We start from the raw sequence: 22,235 nt of genomic DNA on the forward strand, positions 1-22,235 counted from the left end.
CCCAGTGCTCACTAGAGTCACTACGCGAGTCAGACTCAGACCACCTCGTTCCCCTTCCTCACACGGACAGCCGAAACGGGATAATCCGGATGCGCCCGCGCGACTAGTCTCGAAGCTTCCGCTCGGAGCCAGGGTTAGGGTTTCGCCCCCGCCGGTCGTCTGCCCCAGGCACCCCAGCCATGTCCGGGCGCGAGGTCCGCGAGTACACCAATCTCAGCGACCCCAAAGGTGTGCGCCTCCTTTCGCTCCCACCGATTCCTGAGTTACCCCACCCCTGTTTTTTCCCCTTCGGATTTTCGCATCGAATTCCTGAGTGAGGTGTTCGGCCCTGTGTGCATGTGCAGATAGGAAGTTTGGGAAGGGGAAGGACAAGATCGATGATGAGGACATCACCTTCCAGCGCATGGTTGCAAAGGTTAGACCGAATCGTCTTGCAACCGCTGCCGCGGCATTACCGTTTTGCTGTGCTGTATGTTTGTTTTAGCCTTTTGGGATTTTCTTGCTTAAATGTAGACATGTTAAACTGTGGCATCATTTTAGTTAGGTGTTTAGTTTTCTACTTCGTTTGATGAAAAGTGTAGCAATGGTACTCTCTTGGCAGGTTTGCTTTAGAGGTGCAGGCAATTCGTGCTGTTGGCCGCTGAATTTCGGTGAACATGCCAATTTCGGGTATTGTTTGTTGTGTCTTAGTGTTGACTTGATTTCTTACATGGATTGGTGGAGAAGTAGATAAGGCAGGACATGAGGACACTACCCTTTCAACTTGTTTTTACTTAAATGAGGTTGTTAAGAACCAATTTTGAATAGTGACAGCAAATTGTAGCTTGCCAGTGTAGTTGGTTTGCTGACAATTTACAGTTGGAACTAAGCATAGACCTTCAGTTTTTACATGTATAAGACATTGTTGTGTCTCAGTGAACCTTCTATGTATTTGATCTGTTTGTGACCTCTGAGTGCTCTGTGGATCTTTATGTTTTGCATCTGCATCCTACAGATACAATTGTGCTGGCTTCTCCATTGTGAAAAGATAAAATTAGGGGTTGTCTTAGGTTCAGGTGGTGCATTCTATTCTCAGACCAATGCTAATGTGTACATGAAGATACCTTGCTTTTTCTTGAAAGCTTGATCCCATCACTATGCACTTCCAATAGGTGTCAATGTACAATGTTCTTATAACATGCCCTGACAGGGATTTTGGCTCTCTACTCGGCGGTTGATACCAACAGATGCAAGAAGTTGCTGGTGAGAGGGGAGGCTACCTTCATGGACGAGGAGGTATTTCGTGCTTTTTTTATAGGAAGACTCATGTAAACTCGCCGTTTAACCTTGTTGCCTATACCTTTGTGTTCTTCAGCATTGGATAGCGATGATTTGCTTTACCTGAAAGAGCAAATGGAAGCTGAGGAAGATGCAGAGCGTCTTCTCCGTCGTACGGAGAAGCGGGCATTTGCTGCCTTTAAGATATCCTTATTAAATATCATAACCTCGCTTTTCCTGTTATACACTTCAGAATATAATATGGTTCAATTGATCTTTCTTAGCATGAAACTTTCACATATTTTCAATTCAGATTCATTTGGTTGGAATAGTGGAAAACAGATAACATGATGTATAAGTTCCTCTCTTTGCTTTCCTTAACACTGACATTACAAAGCAGCAATCTTAGCTGATTCTACACCTGCTGTCCCAGTGGCTCTTCGTGTTGAACCTAAGCCTAAAAGTGATATAAGGTAAATTGCCCGCAAGATAGCTGCTACTTCCATCTGCAATACCTTTTTGTTCTTATGATTGGGTGCTTGCTTTCTGGGCAGGCAACAGGATCTCTTGAAGCACATTGTTGGGATCAAACCAAAGCGGCCAAAAGTTAGCAGCCCTTCACAGCCAGCAGATAGCAATAAGACTAATCAATGTGAAGAAGATTCTGTCAGCAAGTTATCTTCATCGCAGAATCAATTGGAACCACCTTTGGGTGAGAAGGGATCATCTCATGGGACTGTCAATGCTGAGTATACAGTGCCAAGGCCAGATGAGCCATCGGTGGCTAAGCAACAGAACACAGCTGGAAGCTTGCTTGGTTTAGCTTACGAGAGTTCAGATGAAGAATAGTCTCATTTAGGATGTGTAAAGTTTCCAACCGTGGGAACTGAACTGTTTCCTGTGAGATTTCTGCATTCTAAACAAGTCGCAGAAGTAATCTCTAAGGCCACATGTAGATTGTATATTAGGTTTTTTGTACTGTTATTGGGCTATGCTTTGCACCAGGATTCAATGAAAAGCTGCTTTAGTGTTGCTGCTATCCATAAAACGTTCTTTGCATTTTTAGTAACCGCACAGGTGAATGCTAAATTCCTCTGAAAAATGGTGAACGCTAAATTTGCTTTCGATCAATCAATGTTTTTTTTTATCAGTTCGATATCAGCTGTCCAAAGAAAGTTCTTACGTATTCCGTGCGTTACTTCCAGGAAAACAATTTGGAGTAGAATTACTGTATCGCAAGATGGCACAAAACTCTGCTACAGAGTTAAAAAAAAATGGCAGTCCAGGCGTTCGAGCATGACAAATATAAGTATGACCAGCATTTGGATACCATGCGAACTATGCAGTACTAACACTCCTATCTATTGTCAAAGCAGCATAGCAGCCTACTAGCGGGGACTAAACCACTGCCATAAAAAAAAACTTTACAAATTACTCAGGTATCACAAAAGCTAAAGAGGGATAAGGTTATTAATTCTGTAGCCTTCAGAAAAATTACAATTCGGTCCAGGCCAAGAAATTGATGAAGGCAAGAGGGGGGCTCCATGCGTGTTAGATTGCAGCTGAAACGACAGCAGATTCACAGCTTTTTCCAGAAGTTCCTGAAGCCATAGGCAAAAGATTTCAAACTGCCAAAAAGACCCGTGCTTGTGGATTCCTCAGGCTCATGCTTTGGGTTGTGCTCTCTGCATAACACCAAATAAATACAAGAAGTTACCATGGCATCCAACATCAGTATTTAAAAGCAACAGGTTGTATCAAACAAAGTGAGGCTGCTCTGCAAAGCTTCCTGCTGCTATGCATCAAACAATAGGAAATAGCTGAAATTATGACCTCTGTCACACTGAGAATAGGAAATGAAATGTGTCCTGTCCTAACAATGAATGGCCAGGATGTGTTTAACTAGCCTAGAGACCAGAGCAGCTCAACAAACAATTTTAGCCTTATGTTCTGACCCAAGGTTTTTAAAGCTATCCCAAACCTAGTTCCTGGTCGCTAGCCAGGCAGCTCCATAACATTTCAGGCAGCGCCTGATCCATCCAGAAACCAGTCTGGGTCAAGTCAGTCAGAAACCAACTGGTTCAGCCTTTCTGATAAAAACTCTTAAGTCACAAGGTTCTTGATGTTACATGAATAAACTGTTCACTCAAATCATAATGACTTGGAATAAATTATGGAGTCAGTCGTCGGTATAAATCTATGGAATCCAGGAACTTTACAATCACCAGCTAGTTAACAACAATTCTATCGATGTCCAAGGGAAGATTCATCTTCCATAGTCTGAATTAGCTATCCAAGGGAAGATTCATATTCCATAGTATGAGCTATCTGAATGTACTAAACAAATGAAGTAGTCCTCTTGCTAAGTCCCAGTAGTTGATCATACCAAAAGAACTAAAATATACAGGGATAGCAAGTTATATCATATTAAAGCTTAGCAAATGTCTTGTTGACATGTTGGTTTTAATGACATTAACGAAAAGAATATTGCATGTAAATATGTAATAGCCTAAGAGGGTAATACCTGTCATGTATGTTTGCCTTGACCACCTTGTCACTTCCACTTTGATCTGACACACTTGATTCACTTGCATTCAGGATTTTTTCTGTATTCTCCAGAGCTAATTTGCTAGCTTCTGTATTCCTTTGCTGGTTTCCAGGGTCCGATTGCGCCTCCACTCCCACAGATACATAAGATTTGTTCTGCACATTGATGATGATTTTGAGGAAAATGTCACAAAAATCTTTGTTAAACACAAATTGATGATCTCCAGAAGATAGTTCGACTTCATACCGTTATGACCTTCATGCTCTCACTTTCTGTTTGATCAGATAAAGTTGGGTCATCTGCAGTCTTCAAGGTTTCTGAAGTGTTCAAATCATGCTTAGCAGCTTCTGTTTCTACATTGTGATGAGAAGAGCCCACTGATTTCCAAGTTTCAGTCTGCGTAGCAGCATAACATTACCATTTAAAAAATAAGGCTGTTGGCAACAGGTGAACAAAACAAGGCATATACACTACTGAACCATGCGTTCGATTGTCCAATAGAAATGTCTAACAAATGCCAAATGAGATAGTGAACAGTATATTTTGAATATAAAGACAACAGAGAAGGGTGTACCTTTTCCACGATTCCAGTACTTGTAGCATCATCTTTCTGGGATATTAGCATATCATCTACATCCTGAATCTCCTTACTACTTTTGAGGCTGTCGCAGTTGTACGGACTTTTTACACTGTCATCCTTAGGTCTTGAGTGCTCAGCGAATTCAGGTGTTCCTTTAAGTTGAGCCACCATAGCTTCATCCTTAGGCCCGGAGTGCTCAGCAACTTCAACTGTTCCTTGAAGTGGAGCTGCCTTAGCATTACCCAGTGGTAATTTTGCATGATTATATTTCAATTCCTGAAGTATCTCACGCACCGTGTAGTAAGAGCCTCCAACTTGCTGACGAGCATTTGTTATACTAGGAAACTTGCCATCATTTGAAGCCCTAAACCTGCACTAAACAGAACAACAAAGAGACATGCGGTTTAAGAGTCATGAGGCATAACTGAATCAGAACCAAACAATTGTAACCTCTAGGCACGGTTGCCACCTATTTATCAGATTCCTACAAATCCGCATGATCTCTGCTACATTTCCCAGATTAATTTCTAAATTGCAAGTTCCAACCAATGAAACAATACAGAAATACCAATCCTTAATGCACAACTAGCCAAAGTTGAAACAAGAAATGCTAGCGAGCAAAAAGCTATACACTTGCTACTTTTTGGACTAAAAGATAAGCTAAAACCAGAAACGAGAGTGAGAAATAGTCACCTACTTGTCAACAAATTCCACTATCCTGACCCTCCTCTCCTGCTTGGCAATCCTCTTCTGACCCTTCGGTGGCGGCTCCTGCGCAGACAACGGCGCCGCATGCGCCTTCCCCCGGGAGGTCCGGTAGCACGACCGTGTGATCGGGCTAGAGACACCCGCTATCACTGTGGGGGGGAAGGAAAGAAAAAAAAATACCTCAGGCAAGCAAACACACCATAGCAGCGGCTAAAACCTCAGAGCTTCGATTGAACACGGGAGGCGCAATCCCCTCACCCTTCTTGGAGGCGGCGGAGGACGAGAGGCGCGCGGACGCCTGCATCTGGAGACCAAAGGCGGATCGCGCAGGAGAGCGATGGGAGGCGGGGGGCACCTAGGGTTTTACGGCGAAGGCGAGGCCGATGGGGACGGACGGCCGCCAAGGCAGGCGGTGGCTGGGGGTGTTGACTGTTGAGGCCCTGGACCCCGGTCCAACCTCGTATGTATGCTCGGCCCATCCAGTCAACACTTCGGCCTCTTACGTTTGGAACCCAACCCAACGGCCAACAAGGGGGTGTTTGATACTAAGATAGTGTTCGGTTCGTGCTAAGGTAATGTAAACGCAAAGGGAATCAGATTACAGTGTATTTGGAGGTGGAATAGGTGATTGTCCTCTTTGTTTGGTTGCACTCTGGTAACGTAATCAGATTACTGTGTGAGTGCTATATCTGATTACGGTGGGGGAGGAGGGGTAACAAGCTTGTATAGATATTATTTAGGTAAGGGATTCGATTACAGTGTCAATTGATTACAAACCACCGCAACCAAACATATATAATGGGATTTGTTATCTTCAGTAATCAGATTACATTACATTTGAGCTAACCAAACACTACCTAAGTGTTAAACTTTAGCAGTGTCACATAGGATGTTTAGATGCTAATTAGCAGGACTAAACATGAGCTAATTATAAAATTAATTGCAGAACCTCTGTGCTAATTCGCAAGACGAATCTATTAAGGCTAATTAATCCATCATTAGTAAATGGTTACTGTAGCACCATATTATCAAATCATGGACTAATTAGGTTTAATAAATTTGTCTCGTGAATTAGAATTCATCTGTGCAATTAGTTTTGTAATTAGCTTATGTTTAATACTCCTGATTAGCATCCAAATATCCAATGTGATAGGTGCTAAACTTTAGCAAGGGCTATCCAAACACCCCTAAAAAGTGACGTTTTGGAGCAAGTTGAATGGGAACTGCCGAACGGGAAATGATAGTGCGTTATGAAAATGAAAATGATAGTGCGTTATGAAAATGATTGTATGCCTAAGAATTCAAATCACTGTATTTTTCATTCTCCTATTTTTTACAAGACTAACTGTTGACGCTAAAAATCGGCCGGTGACTCTCGGCGTCGGACACACCACCCGGGAGAATCTGCTTAACTCCTGTTTGGGTATCGTCCTGGTGCGGTTTGCGTGGTGTGCCAGTCAACTTGACCTATTGATTGATAGGGAATCGTGACGGCTAGGCAGCCAATACGAATAGATATGATCGGCTAGATCAACCGATGTATGCGAACAAAACTTGAAAATAGATCCGATCAGTTGTACGACGATCTCTTGACAAAAGAACGGGATAAAAGGCCGATAGAAGCTACTTCAAGCTGGATAATGGTGGTAAAAGCTAAAATGACAAGATGAACTTGCATATCTAGTAGATATCAGTAACTTGGTGAGTAAATTTAGACGAAACCACAGCGATACGCCCGGAAGTTAAAGTCTAGAAATTACTCGGTAGACGCGGAACTCACAATCCAGCCGGAGATCAAGTTAATGCAGCCCCGCTAGTTTGGAAGAACTTGTTGAAGAAAAAAAATAACTTTGGCGAAGTCGCCGACTTGAAAGTAAATCGCAAGTAAAGTAGATTTGTGTTGATGTGTGTACATGTCCTCCCTAGACTTCGCAGAGCCTCTATTTATATCCTAATACCCCAAACTCCTAGTCCTGATTGATTACGACGAAATACAAGATTTATCTCTAAGAAACAAACTATTTAAATAAAAATGACTCATGCAAGAGTTGGACACAAGTTTAACTTTTATTAACTAACTCTATACTTATTATCTAGAAAGATCTTCAGTTGAGTCTCTGAAATCCCTGATCGGATAGAATCTCCTTTCTTGTATTGGCCAGGCCCTTCTATCTCCATCGGCTGGGTCTTCATCGGCTGAGTTTTCATCGCCTTCCATCAGCTGAATCCCTCTGCTCTCATCGGCCGATCCCTTGTGACTCAATCGGCCGGACCACTGTGACTCAATCGGCTGAGCTATTGTGACTCAATCGGCTGGATTGTTGTGACTTCATTAGCCGATTCCATCAGCCATTATTCCTTCGTCCTGTACCAGCACCTTCGCCACTTTTTGACCCCAATTTTGACATGTGTCAAAAAACGGTGTCAACACTAACCTTAAGTCCCTAACCTATGTTTGGTAATATTAATACGGGTTATAAAAATAAAGGGGTGACAAGGGATGAGGGCACCCACGGGTCCCCACCAATCAAGATACTGGCCGGCCTGACAAGTGGGCTCCACCTGACCATGACGTGTGGGGCAAAGTATGAAGACGTATGGAGCACAAGTTGGGAGATCGGGCGAACAGAATCTGCTCGAATATTATGGGATACTCGTCGGAAACCGACTCATATTGATTTCCTTGTAACAACCGACTAGGATTAGATCATATCCGATTGTAACCATAGGTCGTCAGCCTATATAAGGCAGTCAGGGACGTCCTCCCGGGGCACCTCAACTCCTCGTATCTGCGATCAGCAATAAAATCCACCAAAACACATGACGTAGGGTATTACTCTCTAGAGGCTTGAACCTATCTAAACCTTGCGTCTATGTGTTACTATTCAAGTTCTTGGTCTTGTGATCTCCCCCGTATACAAATCTACCATCTGGGCACCCCCTGGTGGATTTTCGGTCACTAAATCCGACAGTTGGCGCGTCAGGTAGGAGTGATCATGAGATCCCCCCTAGCGAGCTCGATAGCATCCCGCTCTAGCTTCATCTTCCCCAAGAGCATGAAGTACTTCCTCACCAACCCGATTCAGCTCTGCTTCAGAAGCATACGGATGGACTCTGACTCCATCACCTCCGTCGTCGACTCGTCGTTTACTGCTAGCTCGGCCTCCGTCGAATCTGCATTGGTGGCACAAGGTCTCCACCCTAGGATCATCGTTCCGATCATCCAGCAGGTCGGCGACCTTTCTCTCACGAAGAGGGTACCACACATCCTCGCAGCAACCCACCCACCCACGCCCTCGATCTAATCGCAGGGCTAGATCGCATTAGCAACACCATCGCTAAGTGCATCAACCTCTCCGAGGCGGCACTACACCCCGGAAGGTTTGCCTAGGGATGACGACCCACTCGAACCCACCCAGTTTTCAGACCTCTCCCTAACTCCAAACTCCTATGATGAAGGCGAAGAGAATAGCCAACACCCCACCAGACAGGGAGGTCTTCATCTCAAAGGATGAGCCACCCCGAGATGGCGAAACCTCTTCTCACGAAGAGGGCCGCAACTCCAAAAACCGGGATCGTGCGGTACTGCGCCAGCGGGAGCAAGCCAACATCCCGACCCGTCAGTCACCTGCCGCCGCCACGGCGACCGCTGCGCCTCCTGTCCCACCGGTCCGACCCAACGCTGACAACTGCGACCAAGGGGACGCTGGAGGTCAGCGCAGGCCCCCAACCCCTTACGTGCCCACAATCTGCATGCCGACCTAGAACAGGCCGGTCATGACGTCTTCACCACACCCCCAGGCCAACCTGGGGCTATCTTTGCCGATCTGGAAAATCTTCCGGACTCGGAGCAACTACAAAGGATCCGGGTGCGCATCCGTGTCGCCAACACCCAGATTGAGAAGAGGCCCCAGGCCCCAGCACGCTCAAGAAGCCAATCATCACACTCCAGGTCTAAATCTACCCGGCACTCCCAAAGTTGATCTACTCAGAGTAGATCCGATCGCAGCCGAACTGATCACGGCCGCTGCACGGGAGGTCGGTTGGAACCCATTCAAGAGGAGGAGGTGGAGCAGTCCCAAAGCAATGACCACCACCCTGACGACGATGATCGCCAATCAGATAACCACCACCGTGACAATCGTCGTCGTCATGGATGAGGAGACGGCGAACGCCGCGGTCGGCCTGGTTGGCAACCTGACCGTGATCTCCAGGACAATCTCCACAACTGCCACGACCTCCATGGTGAGCTCAACAACCGTCACCAGGAGCGGGATGAGGTGGAGCTCCGCCGGCGCACCCAGTACGACCACGACTTCGGCGCTCCAGGGGTCGGTAATCAGCCAAACCACAACGCGGACTAGGAGGCCCGCAACCACCGGGAGCAGGAGCTACACCGCCGCGACGATTACGACTGCCACTATGGTGCCCCTGGCAATGCCTACGACCCACCCTAGCATGACAACGACGCATGCCCCAGGACCCTGCCGATACACTACCACCTCATGGAGAGATGACGACATGGACATCGACGGGTTTGCCGCGTTCACCCCCCTCCCTCCCGCCTCAGGGCTGTCCAGTGGCCACCCACCTTCAAGCCAGACATTAACGAGAAGTACGACGGTCGCTCCGACCCGAAGATCTAGCTGAAGACATACTGCACCGCGATCAAGGTTGCGCACAACACCTAAGACCAGATGGCCACCTACTTCCCGGTGGTGACGGGAAGCGCAGCTCTCCTATGGCTCAAAAACCTCCCACGAGGCTGCATCGATACATGGAGCCAGCTCGCCAGAGCCTTCACCCAGAACTATCAGGCTACATACGCCGAACCCGGAAGCACGCAAGACCTCGACCAAGTCCGCCAGCGGAAAAACAAAACTCTCTGTGAGTACGTCAACCGCTTCTTCGACAACCACAACATGCTGGCCGGCGTTGAAGACCACAACGTCATCTGGTACTTCAGGATCGACCTCAAGAACAGATCGATGTTCCGCACCATGTTCTAGGTCGATCCAAAGATGGTCGGACACATGATGCAGATCGTCAACCTCCATGCCAACACAGATGAGGCCGAGCACGTCCAATTCCAAAACGGCAAGCACCGCCACAATAATGATGACAAACCGCCGACCCATCAAGACCACTAGCACCAACCTAGGTCAGAGCCTTTCTGACCTCAGAAGAGGGCCCCTGAGGTCCTCGCCACTGAAGCCGACACTGCGAGGCAAACAACCTTCCTCCAAGAGGAGTTCGACGATATGTTGAACGCCCCGTGCCCCTTCCACAAGGACGCACGCCACAATCTTCGGGACTACACGGTCCTCAAGAAAGAGCTCGGCGCTCCGTGGAATACAAACGGCCTCGCCGGAACGACTACCGTAAGAAAGATAACCGTCACGACAATCGCCGCCGCGACGACCAAGGGATGAACGCTGTGATTGACTAAATTGCATATAATGTGTACAACCTCTATATTCTCAGGCATAGCTTATTTCCCACCCCAAAACCAAGCTCAGGTGAGAATGTGAGATAGGAATCATGCATCCGAGTCCCAATCATGGGTCCTTTTACCGTGTCTCATTATCTAAAAAGGGGAAATAATGATCCCGCTAATCATTTGCCATTTCCAACCATCGCGACCCATTTGCCAAATGTCTCCTATAAAAGCTTCGCTTATTCCTCTCAAAATAATTGCCAATATTTTCATCTCAAGGGAAATCTGCATTTCCCAATTCCATCCATCATGACCCATTTGCCAAATGTCGCCTACAAAGTTCTTGTCATTTTTTCCTCTCAAAAAAAGGAGTTGCCAGTTTCTTAGTCTCAAACAATTTTTGCCACTATTTTTATCTCAAGAGAAATTTGCTTTTCATTTTATTGTGCAAAGAGATGCATCACTAATGGAGTAATGGATTCATCATACTTATATTAGTTGGTGTTCAAACAAAATCGACTAAAAAACTGCTCTCGTTGAGAGTCGAACTCAAGATCTCCGGCTTACTAAACGGGTACTCTAACCGAGCTACGAAAGCTATTGATGCTTGAATTTTTGATAAAACCATGATATAAGTATTGCTTCGTCCTCTGTCACAATTCACAGTACTAGGCTCATCGGCTGGTTATTTGAATTTCTCACTCTCACGATAACTTTACAAACCAATTTCTGAAGTTATTTCAGGATCAGCACCTCAAAGAAATCTCAACCTGGAGAAACAGGTCGAGTGACAAACCAACTGGAGAGAAGAGAAGTGCTAGAAGAGGACCGCTATCGGTCAGGAAGGAGAGGACCATTTGTAGAAAATTTTTGGCTGATGAATACCAAGCAGCTCTGCGATTGCGAAAATGGCATTTCCTTTCTTGTAAAGTTGAAATTGATTTGATGAAAATGATAAGCATTATGAATCTCCGCGATGCTTATTCCACTATGCCTATGTCATTAGTCTTCAGTCCAATATAAACAGTCAGGAAACCGTGCCCAGGAGATTTTGGGTAAGGCTTGCAGCCATAACAGAGTATACATTGCCAATGTCACATTGTCACACCATGATCACATCTGAACAATGTATCGCTCATAAAGAAACACGAACACATCTGTGAAGCAGCAATCCATCTTGCCACTACCAACACCTAGATAGAACAACGATGCAGCAACATGCCTGATCTAACAATTCTGATCCACTACGAAGCGGCCGAGACGACCCGAACACCGGACCGGCCGCTCGCCACGCTGCTGCTGCTGCCACGATGTGCGCTGCGTCCACGATGCAACGTGTTACCGTTGCCGGAGCCAGCGCGCGACCGGCCGCTGGGCTCGGGCTGCGACGGCCTCTGCTTGCTCTGCCGGGGCCTGTTCATCGGGCTGCAGCGGGCTCCGTGGCTGCCGGACTGCTCGACAACCTCGTCGCCGGTGCTCCATGTCCGGTCCGTGGACTCCACCGAGGTTGGCTCCCTTGACAGCGTCCACGGGTGACCGGAGACGCTGTTGCTCCCGGCCGACTCCTGAGGCTCGGCCTCCGCGCGGAAGTCCCGCGCCGGCTGCGCGTGCTTGCGCACGGCGCTCGGCTCGACGCCGCCGTCGCTGCCGAGCGGCGCGTTGACGGAGCCCTTGTCGTCGGCGGACAGGCCGGGCTCGTATTCGTAGGTGTGGTTCTCCGACGAGCAGGAGTTGAGGTCGGCAACGGCCTCGACGATGGAGCACGCCTTGGCGACGCACGCCGGGAGCGAGATGGACGGCGTCGCGGGCGTGGCGGGGACGGTTACGGAGGTGGATTGCTGGTGGTAGTTCTGGATGTCCTCGAGGAGCTGGGTGGTGTACGAGCCGGGGTTCTGGTCGAAGTCGCGCGACGACCGCCGCGACCTGCTGCCGGGATGCCCCACGGGCCTCTGGCTCAGGCTATCGGCCACGATGCTCGCCGTGCGCGTCGCGGTCGTCTTCGACGAGGGCGCTCTCGTCTCTGACACGGCAACGGTGGCGTCCTCTGCGATCTCCGGCTTCTCCATCCCGGAACGGCAGCTTGGTGCAACCGTCGCCTCCTTGCAGCGCTCAGTGGCCTTCTTCTTGGGTGTGGCGGCGACGGCATTCTCAATGGATTTCTGGAACCATGGCAAAAATTTGAGCGAATGGTATGACAGGAATTGCAAGAAATGGAGAAAAAATTGAGCTTTATTTGATGACGTCTTTACCTTCTGCCGCCTGGCAATGTGGTTGCTGTTGTTACGGAGCGAGTTCTCGTCGAGCTCGGCCATGGGGTTGCGCCTGTACGGTGACTGCTCGGCCTTCCTGGACGAGCTCCGGCTCAGCGCTGGCGTCGGCCCGGTCGCCGGTCCGCCGCCCGCGTTCTCATTCCCCGCCGCCATCCTCGCGGGAGAGCTCGATCTCGGAGACGCGCACCTCTTCCCCGACGCCGCCGCGGGCGACGGCGCGCGCCCCTTCTCCCTCGCGGGCACGGACACCATCTTCCCCGGCTGCTGCCTCGCGCGCTCTCCACCGCCAGAGCCCGCCGTCGCCACAGATGCCGCAGCGCCATCCGTGCGCCGCCCCGGCGACCGGCTGGCCCTCCGGCTCCCGCCTCCGCTGCTGCTCCGCTCCCGGCTCCCCGACCGCTTCCGCTGCGGCGAGCCCCGGTGCGGCGACGGCCTTGACACCACCGCCGCCGCCACCTGCCTCTCCCAATCCTCGTCCGCGCCAGGGCCGCCCCCAGACCTCGCGTCCTGATCGAAGTCGTAGCTGCGCTTGGACCCCGAGCGTCTCCTGCGGTGGCCGCCGGCCTCGCTCGACGCCGCCCTCCCGGTCCCCGACGAGCTCCTGCTGAGCCGCCCGCACTGGATCAGGATCGCGTCCACCTCCTCCTTGGTGCAGCTCGACGTGCGCACCGGCGCCGATGGCACCACCACCACAGGCAGCGGCTTCTCGGTCGCCGCCGGCTCCTGCGAGCCCGGCCGCTTCTTCTTCTCCTCTCCTCCCGCCGCGGCATCCTTGGCCCTCACGACCACCGCAGCACCTTTGCCGGCCACGGCAGGCTCCACCGCCGCCTTGGCCGCCTTCTTGGGCTGCTGCGCCGTCTTCTTGGCCTTGTCGTTGGCGGCCACCACGGCGACCTTGCCGGGCTTCTTGGCGCCACCGGCCGGCGTGGCCGGTGGCTTCTTCTTGCTGAAGCAGAGGCCCATGGCGGGTGGTGGTGACAGCAACGAGCTGCGACCTTCGATCGAGCTTGGTCAGCTGGAGCTGAGGGAGTGAAGCAAGCAAAAGAATGCGTTGGACTGTGACGTGGTGGTATTTAAGCAGCGCGTGGGGAGACGCGATTAGCGAATTGATTACGTGTTAGTGTGTGTCGTGCTCTGTGCTAGTACTCCGTACCGTGCGCCCGATGAGCAAAGCTGATGCGATGCAGCACGTCGGGGATTTGAAATCCCCCTCTCAATCGCGGATCGCATCTAGGCTCGTGCGCGCACGCACGCACGTGGGGAGGCGTGAGGGCCGTTGCCTGGACACGGTGCTGTGAACCGACGGGTGCCGCTTAGGGATGATGCGTGGTCGACCAGACGGTCTATGAGGAACGGGTCCTTGGGACTCGGCTAGCGACTCGGTGGGGACGCTATCCGTTAGAAGTTGGCGGGGCCTGCCTGGATCTTGATTATCTCATCATCTCGTCTTCAAAATGCTCCGCGGTTGTACCAGCACCAGCAGCATCAGAGGCGCGTGTGCTCCTGCCAGGTGATAACTTCATTTGCCCTCAAAAAAAAAAAGGTGATAACTTCGTTTGGCTGGTACCTGTGCTGATCTGTTAACGGAAATGCACGGGAAAGCGATCACTTGCGACTGGTAGCAAGCTTTGCAATAGGGAGATGATCATTTTTCCAGGTCACAGCTAATTTGTCCTTTGGGCGATGCCACCAAAAAGTTGTATCCATGGTGTGGTTCAAACAGGCGGACGTTTGAAACGAGCACGACCTCCGAGCAGAGTGCCTCACCTAACGGCCAACGGCTACGACCTCTGAGATGGATTCCGGATTCCTTTTGCCGCGCAGCTGCAGCCTGCCGAGACCGACCGTTGCGGCTCGCTAGTTCCACTCCCACCGTCTCCTCTTTTGAACGAGAGCCGACCGTTGGAGAGTGGAGTGCGTGCGTGCGTGCTACTTGCGGCGTCATCTGCCGATCCGCGGGCGTTCTCCCGTCGGTTGCGGCGGCGGCATCCTCCGCCCGCGCCGGAGGGGGATCGGGTTCCTCTGTTCTCTCACGTGACGGCGTGCGACGCTGGCAGGTGACTGGGAGGATCCACCAGCCTTGGATGGTCGCAGTCTCGCAGAAACAACGGGATCCACTGCCATGAATGATGATTACTATGTACTACGTGCTCGCTACCACTAAATACTGGGTCAGTTGGCCTGATGGCCCAGGTGGCGTCATAATTTCTACACGGCCCTAGCGACACCGATCGAGCGCACGGCACGACATGAATTGAAGAACGAACTGCGCACAAACAAATAATGGTCCCGGATCCGCAGAAAACGCAGACGGACGAACGCATGCTGCAAAAGTGCAAATTCAGGATGCGAAGCCGCGACTTGAGAGATTCGCGGAAATGCGGATGGATGAATTCGAACGAAGAAGGTCCTCGTGCTGCGACATCCAATTTAACTTCAATTCCGCGGCAGCCGCTCCCTAATAAAGTTATTCTGGACATGTGTTGGCACTTTGGTGCATAGTCAGAGAAACTTTGTTCCGCAAAGGCTGAAAACGTGAAACGAAAAGTGGGCGTGCTGTTTCCTTTTACAGATCAACCGGCGAGGTAAAAAGCTGGCTTGGGCTTTCAATGTCTTCGACGTAGCTCGTGGAAACTGGGAATCTCCAACCTGTTCGCTTCAGCTTATCAGCCATCGAACAATATTTTTCTCTCACAAAAAATCAGTCGTTTCAATTTTTCAGCCGGTTTATAAGTCCAGCTGAACAGACCTCGTTGCAAGCTTGGCATGATTAACAACAGATAGATCAACCACGACAGAATGACAAACAGACCGCAACCTGCACTGTACAGCAACAATGGTTGTGGCCGCAGCAAGTATCAGCACTGAAGACCACAATTACAAAGAATACGTGGAGCCTGGTTCTGCTCTACGCCTCTACTCTACAGAGAGCAGCTGAATCCACTTCTACGAGGACGAGAGGATTCGACTGAAGCTGAAACATTTTTCTACCGCCAAATAGTGCACGCGCTGCACAAGAATACTGCAGGATCGTTGTTCTGACCTTAATTATCTTGTCGATTCCTGGCTACGCACATGTGGAATATCATGGAGGTACCATCGGTAACTTGTAACCTCGCAATAAAGCACTTCGCAGTCCTCCTTCGCCTGCAGTTGACCAGGTACTGTGAAAAAATTATAAAAATAAAATCCCCTTAGAGGAATATTCCCTTAAGGTTAGTTTGGCAGTTGGGTAGAAAAAACCAGGGGAAAATTCCCACGCCGGAGATTTTGATAGCAGATCAACTTTCCGGTAGGGCAAATCAAACTTCCCGGGAGGATCTCCCCGCTGGTGTTTGGAAACCCCGAGACCAAATTCCCTCTGGAGAAAAAAAAATACTTCAAAAATTCAGAAAAAATTAAAGAAAAAATAGAAATATTTAGAAAAATCAGAAACGCATTGAAACATCTCTAAAAAAACAAAAATCTGCACCAACCTTACATGACCGTCCATAAATTCAAATTATGGTTCACTTTAATCTATATAAATTTGGGCTAGTGAATGGATATTGCACATAAATAATGACATGTATGTCTAGTAGAAAAATAATTTGATCACATGCTTCACAATAACACCTCCATGGCTCAACAGCAGCAGCCACCAGCAGCAGCCACCATCACATCAAAACAGTATGGTCCATGAGAGATCTACAGTCAGATTAACAATTAAAGGTTTAGATTCAACATATAATTCAAAACAGACAAATATAGACAAACAAATATGCTTGATAGACAACATTACATCAACAGGATGGCCTTATCATAGAAGCTACAGAAGGACTAAACTTATGAATTTAGAAAACCATTTCAAATCTTATAGTGTTTGACTACATGAGTTTATAGTGTTTGGCTATAATCATTTTAAATCTTATACAGTGTTTGACTAAACTTATGAATCTAATAATCATCTGACACAAAAGTTTGGCACATGAGCAATTACAGATAGCTTATAGTGTTTTATATTACCTGAATAAAACCATTTCAAATCTTGAATTATATACATCCAACATGTAGTGCTTCCCATCAGGACTCTGCAATTAATTAACCAAATAAAAAAGTGAAATAATTTAGCCATGTCAGCAGCAAAAGGTTCACATAAAGTAAAATTTTACATGGTTAGATATGATGAGACACGTAAGTTAATCATGAACCATACATTGAGCATATTTAAAGAGACGTACCTGATTTTTCGCTTTAGCCACATTAATCGAACATTAGGGTTCTTGGTTGTAATGAATATCTTCCTGTGTGTGTCAGACTCAAATACATCCAAAGCATATGACTTCTCCTCATCGGTTAATTCGACCATAGCATCCACTTGATCAACACACTTCTCAACTAAAAATTCTTCCTCACGCCTTTTCCTTTCTTCAAGAGCTTGCAAAGTTTTGTTGGTTTGGCTCTTTTTGTACTCCACATATCCCTCAAGAGTAGAGCTAATGTGACTTTGCTTACGCATTCTCCCACTTCCACCTTCTTCTTGTCTTGAATCTTGAGCTTCATTGCGTCATTATGTGCATTAGAAGTCTCTTGGCCATTGAAACTCAAAGCAAATGGATTCACACCCAAGTGATTGTTGCTTTATTCAGAGTTACTTCTTTCAACAGTAGGTGCAAGAGGAGGAACAACAGGAGCAATGGGAGGTGCAGGAGGAGGAGCAGGAGGAGGAGGAAGAACAGGAGGTGCAGGAGCAGAAGGTGGATCCACTTGCATGGTTGATGTGAAGTTTAGATTTCCTGTAGCAACACTTCCTATTTTTAAGAGACAATTGGAACTCATATTAGAACCACAAAACTGTTTGATGCTAAAAGCAACAAATTAAGCTATGCAAGTGAGGGAACTTCACCTTCATATAGTGCTTCCAATTGGTAAAAGAGGGGAAATGGCTTTTTGCGAAAATTTGCTACTCTTGGATGATTCTATTGAATGTAACAGAAAAGAATAATTAGTTAACAACAATAACTTAGCTACTTCTTAGCATATTTTATATAGAGTCTAAATAGCTTACCGCAATTAGCTTCTCCCATACTTGTGGTTCTGTTAGTATCATACACAAAGATTCATTCCAACCATTACCACTGTCTCTTTTAGCATCTCTTAGTGCGTTGTAATTAGCTTTGAGCTCCTTCTCCTTCTCCTCCTGCACCTGCTTCTTTGAGAAATGAGCTACGGGAAACTTCTCATTGAACTTGCTGGTGATAATCCTCCAACCCTCCGATATCCAACTATTTTGACCTTTATATTTGAGGTTATCTTTGTAGTCAAGTAATATTTCAACAAGATCTTTCTCATAAGCGGAGTTCTAAGCAGCCCTATCAGCTTCTCCTGCCATGGCTACATTTCTCAAAACATGTTAAGATGAAGTACAAAGAAATATAAGCAAGATCAAGGTGTCTCAAAAAACACAAATTCAAGTACAAAGATAACAATTGCATTTAAAAACGCACTTATTACAATAATATTTGCAGTAGGAAGTTTCAAAAATTACATAAGCAAAACATACACAAACTAGAGAAATCAAACTAGACTAATTATTATTATTATTATAAGCAGCCCACATTTGGTGTGCAATTTGATCTCTTAGAGTATTGCCATCGTTTGACTCCGCCTCACTTGGATAGTTATTGTCCCCCTCCGGCACATCAACATATTGATCTGTTGGAATAAACTCTGGTTGGTCATCTAGCCACCCCTCTTGACCATTTTGCCCTCTAATTATATTGTGAAATGCACTTGCTGCAGCTGCAATCTTGAATTGATTTTCTATGGGATGGAAAGTGCCTAATTTTAGAATCGGGAACCTCTTCTTTAGAACACTAATGGCCCTCTCTGTATGGTTGTGAAGCAATGCATGGCGATGGTTAAACAGTTCTTTGTAGTTTGCATAACCACTTTTAGACGAACAACGCCTTCTAAACTCACCGAGTGGGTACTGAACTCCTCGATATGGAGCAATAAAGGATGATGTATTTATGTACCCACCATCTACAAGATAGAACTTCCCCTATAGCACAATAAATCATTTGCTAACAGCAGATCTAAGGACTTCTGCATCTGATGCTGACCCTTCCCATCCACATGAAATGAATGTGAAGTTAAGGTCGAAGTTGCAGGCTAACACAATATTATGTGATAGGGTTCCTTTCCTATTTCTGTAGGGAGGGGTCTTGTCTTCTGCGATGGTGATTGGTATATAAGTGCCATCGATTGTACCAATGCAATTCTGCACAGAAGGAGAAAAAACATAAGGACTTGGCACACAAGGAAACAAAAGATTGGGGAAAGGGTTATGCACTTTGGAAGAAAAGATTGGTACTTGAAACAAGAGCATAAAACGAGGATCTATCACGATTTTGATATGAATTTGGAATGAACTTGGAAGTCTCACAAATCGTAGGAATTATTTTGAAAACTTCTGTTATTTTCCTATGGATTGTCTCGCCACTGTGTTGAAAAGCTTTCTGTAACCTTTGATTGCTAGCATTGTGTGAGAGTATAAACATGAACATCCCAAGCTGCTCCTCAACAGCAACACCTCATGTGTCACGGAGCAAATTCTCTCTTCTAAGAAAATCCGTTGTGGCTTTAAATATTTCAGGCTCCATTCGGAACTCAACTTTACACCAATTTAGGTGTCCTTTAAGGATTTCCTTCACCTTTTTGGCACCAGGAAGAGAAGATGTGTGGACAGGCATTTTCTCTTCTTGTGGTACGGAATTATGGAAGGAACAAGTACAAAAAATAGCTCATCATCCTCTTCCTCCTCCTCCAACAAAAACTGCCTAACTTGCTCCTCCCAAGATCCCATTAGCTAGTGTGTAGTAACCCATCAAATAGAGCAATAAGAGAAATCAGGATAACAAACCAATATAGTAACCCATCAAATAGAACAATAAATCAGCAGCAACAACCAGTCAACATCTTTTTAGCTTGGATTTCGCCATATAGCCTAGGTTTTTAGAAAAATAGGTTCCTAAAGATTTCATACAAGACTACAACCTCATAAATCATGAATTATCAGAAGGACAGAAAAGATGTAAAGATGTGATTTAAGGATAGAAAAAATATAAATAAAGATTGGAGAAGCTAAATGTAACCGATTCAACCAATTAATATAGTGACAAATCAGCTACAGTTGCAGTAATATTCAAAAGTCAACATTTGACATATAATAGTGACAACTGAACTAACATATTTGAAATTATAATCACCATCTATATAGTTAAGTGCATCTATGCTACATATCCAATCATTTCAAATAAAGATACACCTGTTGCAAAGCTTTACTCCTGATAGCAACGGTCTAATTATATTTTTAACACCAACGCCGAGCTAATCATTTAATATTGAAAAATAATTTCAAATCATTTTAAGAAACAAAATATGAAAAAGAAAACAGAACTAGAATCTCGGGATTATGTTCTCATTTCGTTACAAAATCTCTCATTATCTTGACGATCTCAGCTAACCTTTGCTCGATCCGACACCAGTAAAAAGCCACTATATCACACCTAAGCTACTAAGCTAAACCCAAATTACCACGGATTCGCAAAGAATCCCAAAGATCACAGGCAACATCTCTTTGTGGGGAAGGATGCATATATCCTCCAAACAAAAGAAGCAAATCTAACAAACCTTTCTAGTTCTCTGAAAAGGTACAAAAGGAGAAGGTACTAAAAGGCTGGTCTCCACTCTGATCCCATAGGAACCGGTTACAATTAGATGGGGAGAAGGACTAGAGGAGGTGCACCTGAACCTGGATCGTGAAGGAGGTAGCGCGAATTTTTACCGGAGTGGCGGCGGCGGAGACGGGAGGCGGCGGCGGCAGCAGAGACGGTGGTGGTGGCGGTGGCTTTCTAGCAGAGGGGGAGACAGGCAAGACGAGGCTCGAGGGATGGGCGAGACAGGGGTTGGCGCCCGATGTCTCGAGGCCGGGAGGCCTTCCGCGTGGAAAAATAGGTTGAGACGGATCGAACTCCACTACCAAGCTTCCAAAGGCGCCCGCGGAAATTTTCTGCGTGGGCTTCCTCCGTGGAAAAAAAGCCGGAACCCGGCGGGGAAAACGGGCTTCCCTTGATACGCGGGACAACCCCGTCCCTCCGAATCGAGCGGACGGGGTCATCCAGCTTCGACGCCGTCGTTATCCGTTGGGCGCGATCGAGCAGGAGCTGGAGGAGAGCTGAGCCCGGAGGACTGGCGAGCGGAGCTCGAGCGGCTTTCTCCGGCGACGAGCGCGCGGGGGCGACCTTGGGGCCACCAGGGACGAGCGCCGGGGCGAGCTGGAGCAGCCACAGGGGAGCGCCGCCGGCCGGCCGAGCGGGAGCTCCTCCCCGGTCCGCGGGTCGGGCCTGAGGGAGTGAGGATCCTCACGAGAGGATGCCAGCTTCCCTTGCCGCTGCTTCCATGGAGGCAGGCGGATGGGAAAAATGAAATTCCAACTTCTCCTTCAATGGATTTGTAAAGGTGACTAGTAAAATCGATTCAAAACAAATCAAGGAAGCTTCCAGCACGAGCGATTGAATCGAAAGTCACCGTGGCTGACGAATTTGGCCGGTGAGCACCGGATGGACTCCAGCGGAGGGCGAGAAAATTTTCGCGGGCTTCTCAGGCAGCGACCCCGGGCCCTTCCTCGCGGCGGGGCGAGCGCGCTAGGGCGCCAGAGGCTGAGCTCGCGGCTCCGCAAAGCTCGGGCCCGAGCCCTCCGCCCGCCGGCGAGGCACCCGGCACGGTGCGGCGGCGCGCCCCTGTGCGACATGGCTGACAAATGGGCCCCACATAAAACATGCTTAACGGGGTTGTAACGCCCTCCATCCCTCCAGATTTCATCCCTCCATCCAAACATAGAATTAGGATATCTCATCCCACGTAACCAAACATAAAATGAGATTGTCCTGTTCCAAAAAAATTAGGGACGGAACCATCCCATCCAATATTGTCTCCAAACCGAACACATCCTAGGTTTTCAGATAGATCATAAAAAAGTGCACAAAAGTGCACAAGATACTTGTTATCATATTATGTACACACATTATAGTGAAGTTAAGAGATGAATATTTGTGCTACAAAATTTTGAAAGCACCATTTGCCCTGGAAGAGGTGTTTCTAAAACAGCGGCGTGAGCTGATATAAGACAAGTTATAAAACCACTCGGAAGTTTGTAACTCTACAGTCTCCACTGTAAAAATAAACATTGTTGGAGAGTGGGGACTAGGAGTATCATACCAATTGGACTTGGTAAAGAAAACATAAAATGTCCAACGCCCCTAACCAAAAGAAATTTTATGAAGTCTAACGATTGTTCATTCTTGCTAGAAACCAATGAGTTTTCAAAGAACTTCCTATACTAAATTTAAGATGATTTGGTATTCCCAAGGATTCAAAGGACCAGCTGATCAA

At 47.5% G+C, this 22,235-nt stretch overlaps 4 protein-coding genes across 6 annotated transcripts; 1 reads left to right on the plus strand and 3 right to left on the minus strand.

Moving 5' to 3' along the window:
• The first annotated feature begins 43 nt into the window (after nucleotides 1-43).
• LOC101774508 lies at nucleotides 44-2,296 on the plus strand. 3 transcript variants are annotated; one of them, XM_004953168.4, is made up of 6 exons: nucleotides 44-228; nucleotides 345-415; nucleotides 1,227-1,275; nucleotides 1,355-1,461; nucleotides 1,651-1,730; nucleotides 1,812-2,296. In XM_004953168.4, the coding sequence occupies exons 1-6, from the start codon at nucleotides 180-182 to the stop codon at nucleotides 2,104-2,106; spliced, it is 651 nt and encodes a 216-aa protein (XP_004953225.1). In that variant the 5' UTR covers nucleotides 44-179; the 3' UTR covers nucleotides 2,107-2,296. The 3 variants fall into 3 exon arrangements, with proteins under 3 accessions (XP_004953225.1, XP_022683252.1, XP_004953228.1); XM_022827517.1 differs by having other exon boundaries at nucleotides 161-228; nucleotides 1,190-1,275; XM_004953171.3 differs by lacking the exon at nucleotides 44-228 and adding an exon at nucleotides 602-669 and having other exon boundaries at nucleotides 1,190-1,275.
• A 202-nt stretch (nucleotides 2,297-2,498) lies between these two features.
• On the minus strand, nucleotides 2,499-5,530 carry LOC101775724. Its single transcript, XM_004953172.4, has 6 exons — nucleotides 5,352-5,530; nucleotides 5,083-5,242; nucleotides 4,380-4,755; nucleotides 4,052-4,201; nucleotides 3,782-3,960; nucleotides 2,499-2,942 (listed from the first exon to the last, which is right to left on the minus strand). The coding sequence occupies exons 1-6, from the start codon at nucleotides 5,395-5,397 to the stop codon at nucleotides 2,837-2,839; spliced, it is 1,017 nt and encodes a 338-aa protein (XP_004953229.1). The 5' UTR covers nucleotides 5,398-5,530; the 3' UTR covers nucleotides 2,499-2,836.
• Nucleotides 5,531-11,579: 6,049 nt separating this feature from the next.
• Nucleotides 11,580-13,863, minus strand: LOC101776125 (uncharacterized protein At1g65710). Its single transcript, XM_004953173.3, has 2 exons — nucleotides 12,780-13,863; nucleotides 11,580-12,689 (listed from the first exon to the last, which is right to left on the minus strand). The coding sequence occupies exons 1-2, from the start codon at nucleotides 13,761-13,763 to the stop codon at nucleotides 11,775-11,777; spliced, it is 1,899 nt and encodes a 632-aa protein (XP_004953230.1). The 5' UTR covers nucleotides 13,764-13,863; the 3' UTR covers nucleotides 11,580-11,774.
• Nucleotides 13,864-17,420: 3,557 nt separating this feature from the next.
• Nucleotides 17,421-18,171, minus strand: LOC111257991 (disheveled-associated activator of morphogenesis 2-like). Its single transcript, XM_022828655.1, is given in 3 exon segments — nucleotides 17,421-17,590; nucleotides 17,686-17,758; nucleotides 17,848-18,171. Coding segments are annotated over 3 exon segments (567 nt in total).
• Nucleotides 18,172-22,235: the final 4,064 nt, after the last annotated feature.

This window comes from Setaria italica, chromosome I (assembly GCF_000263155.2).
Source record: "Setaria italica strain Yugu1 chromosome I, Setaria_italica_v2.0, whole genome shotgun sequence".
In the NCBI taxonomy this organism is placed as follows: Eukaryota; Viridiplantae; Streptophyta; class Magnoliopsida; order Poales; family Poaceae; genus Setaria; species Setaria italica.

Bases quoted from the DNA above. Each gene is read 5' to 3' on its own strand.
- LOC101774508 (XM_004953168.4), top strand. From the start codon at position 180: ATGTCCGGGCGCGAGGTCCGCGAGTACACCAATCTCAGCGACCCCAAA. The intron at 1,276-1,354 runs GTATTTCGTGCT...TGTGTTCTTCAG, and splicing joins CTACCTTCATGGACGAGGAG to CATTGGATAGCGATGATTTG. The intron at 1,462-1,650 runs ATATCCTTATTA...CACTGACATTAC, and splicing joins GGGCATTTGCTGCCTTTAAG to AAAGCAGCAATCTTAGCTGA.
- LOC101775724 (XM_004953172.4), bottom strand. From the start codon at position 5,397: ATGCAGGCGTCCGCGCGCCTCTCGTCCTCCGCCGCCTCCAAGAAGG. The intron at 4,756-5,082 runs GTAGGTGACTAT...TGTTTAGTGCAG, and splicing joins ATAGTGGAATTTGTTGACAA to GTTTAGGGCTTCAAATGATG. The intron at 3,961-4,051 runs GTATGAAGTCGA...ATCAATGTGCAG, and splicing joins AGAGCATGAAGGTCATAACG to AACAAATCTTATGTATCTGT.
- LOC101776125 (XM_004953173.3), bottom strand. From the start codon at position 13,763: ATGGGCCTCTGCTTCAGCAAGAAGAAGCCACCGGCCACGCCGGCCGGT. The intron at 12,690-12,779 runs GTAAAGACGTCA...CCATGGTTCCAG, and splicing joins ACATTGCCAGGCGGCAGAAG to AAATCCATTGAGAATGCCGT.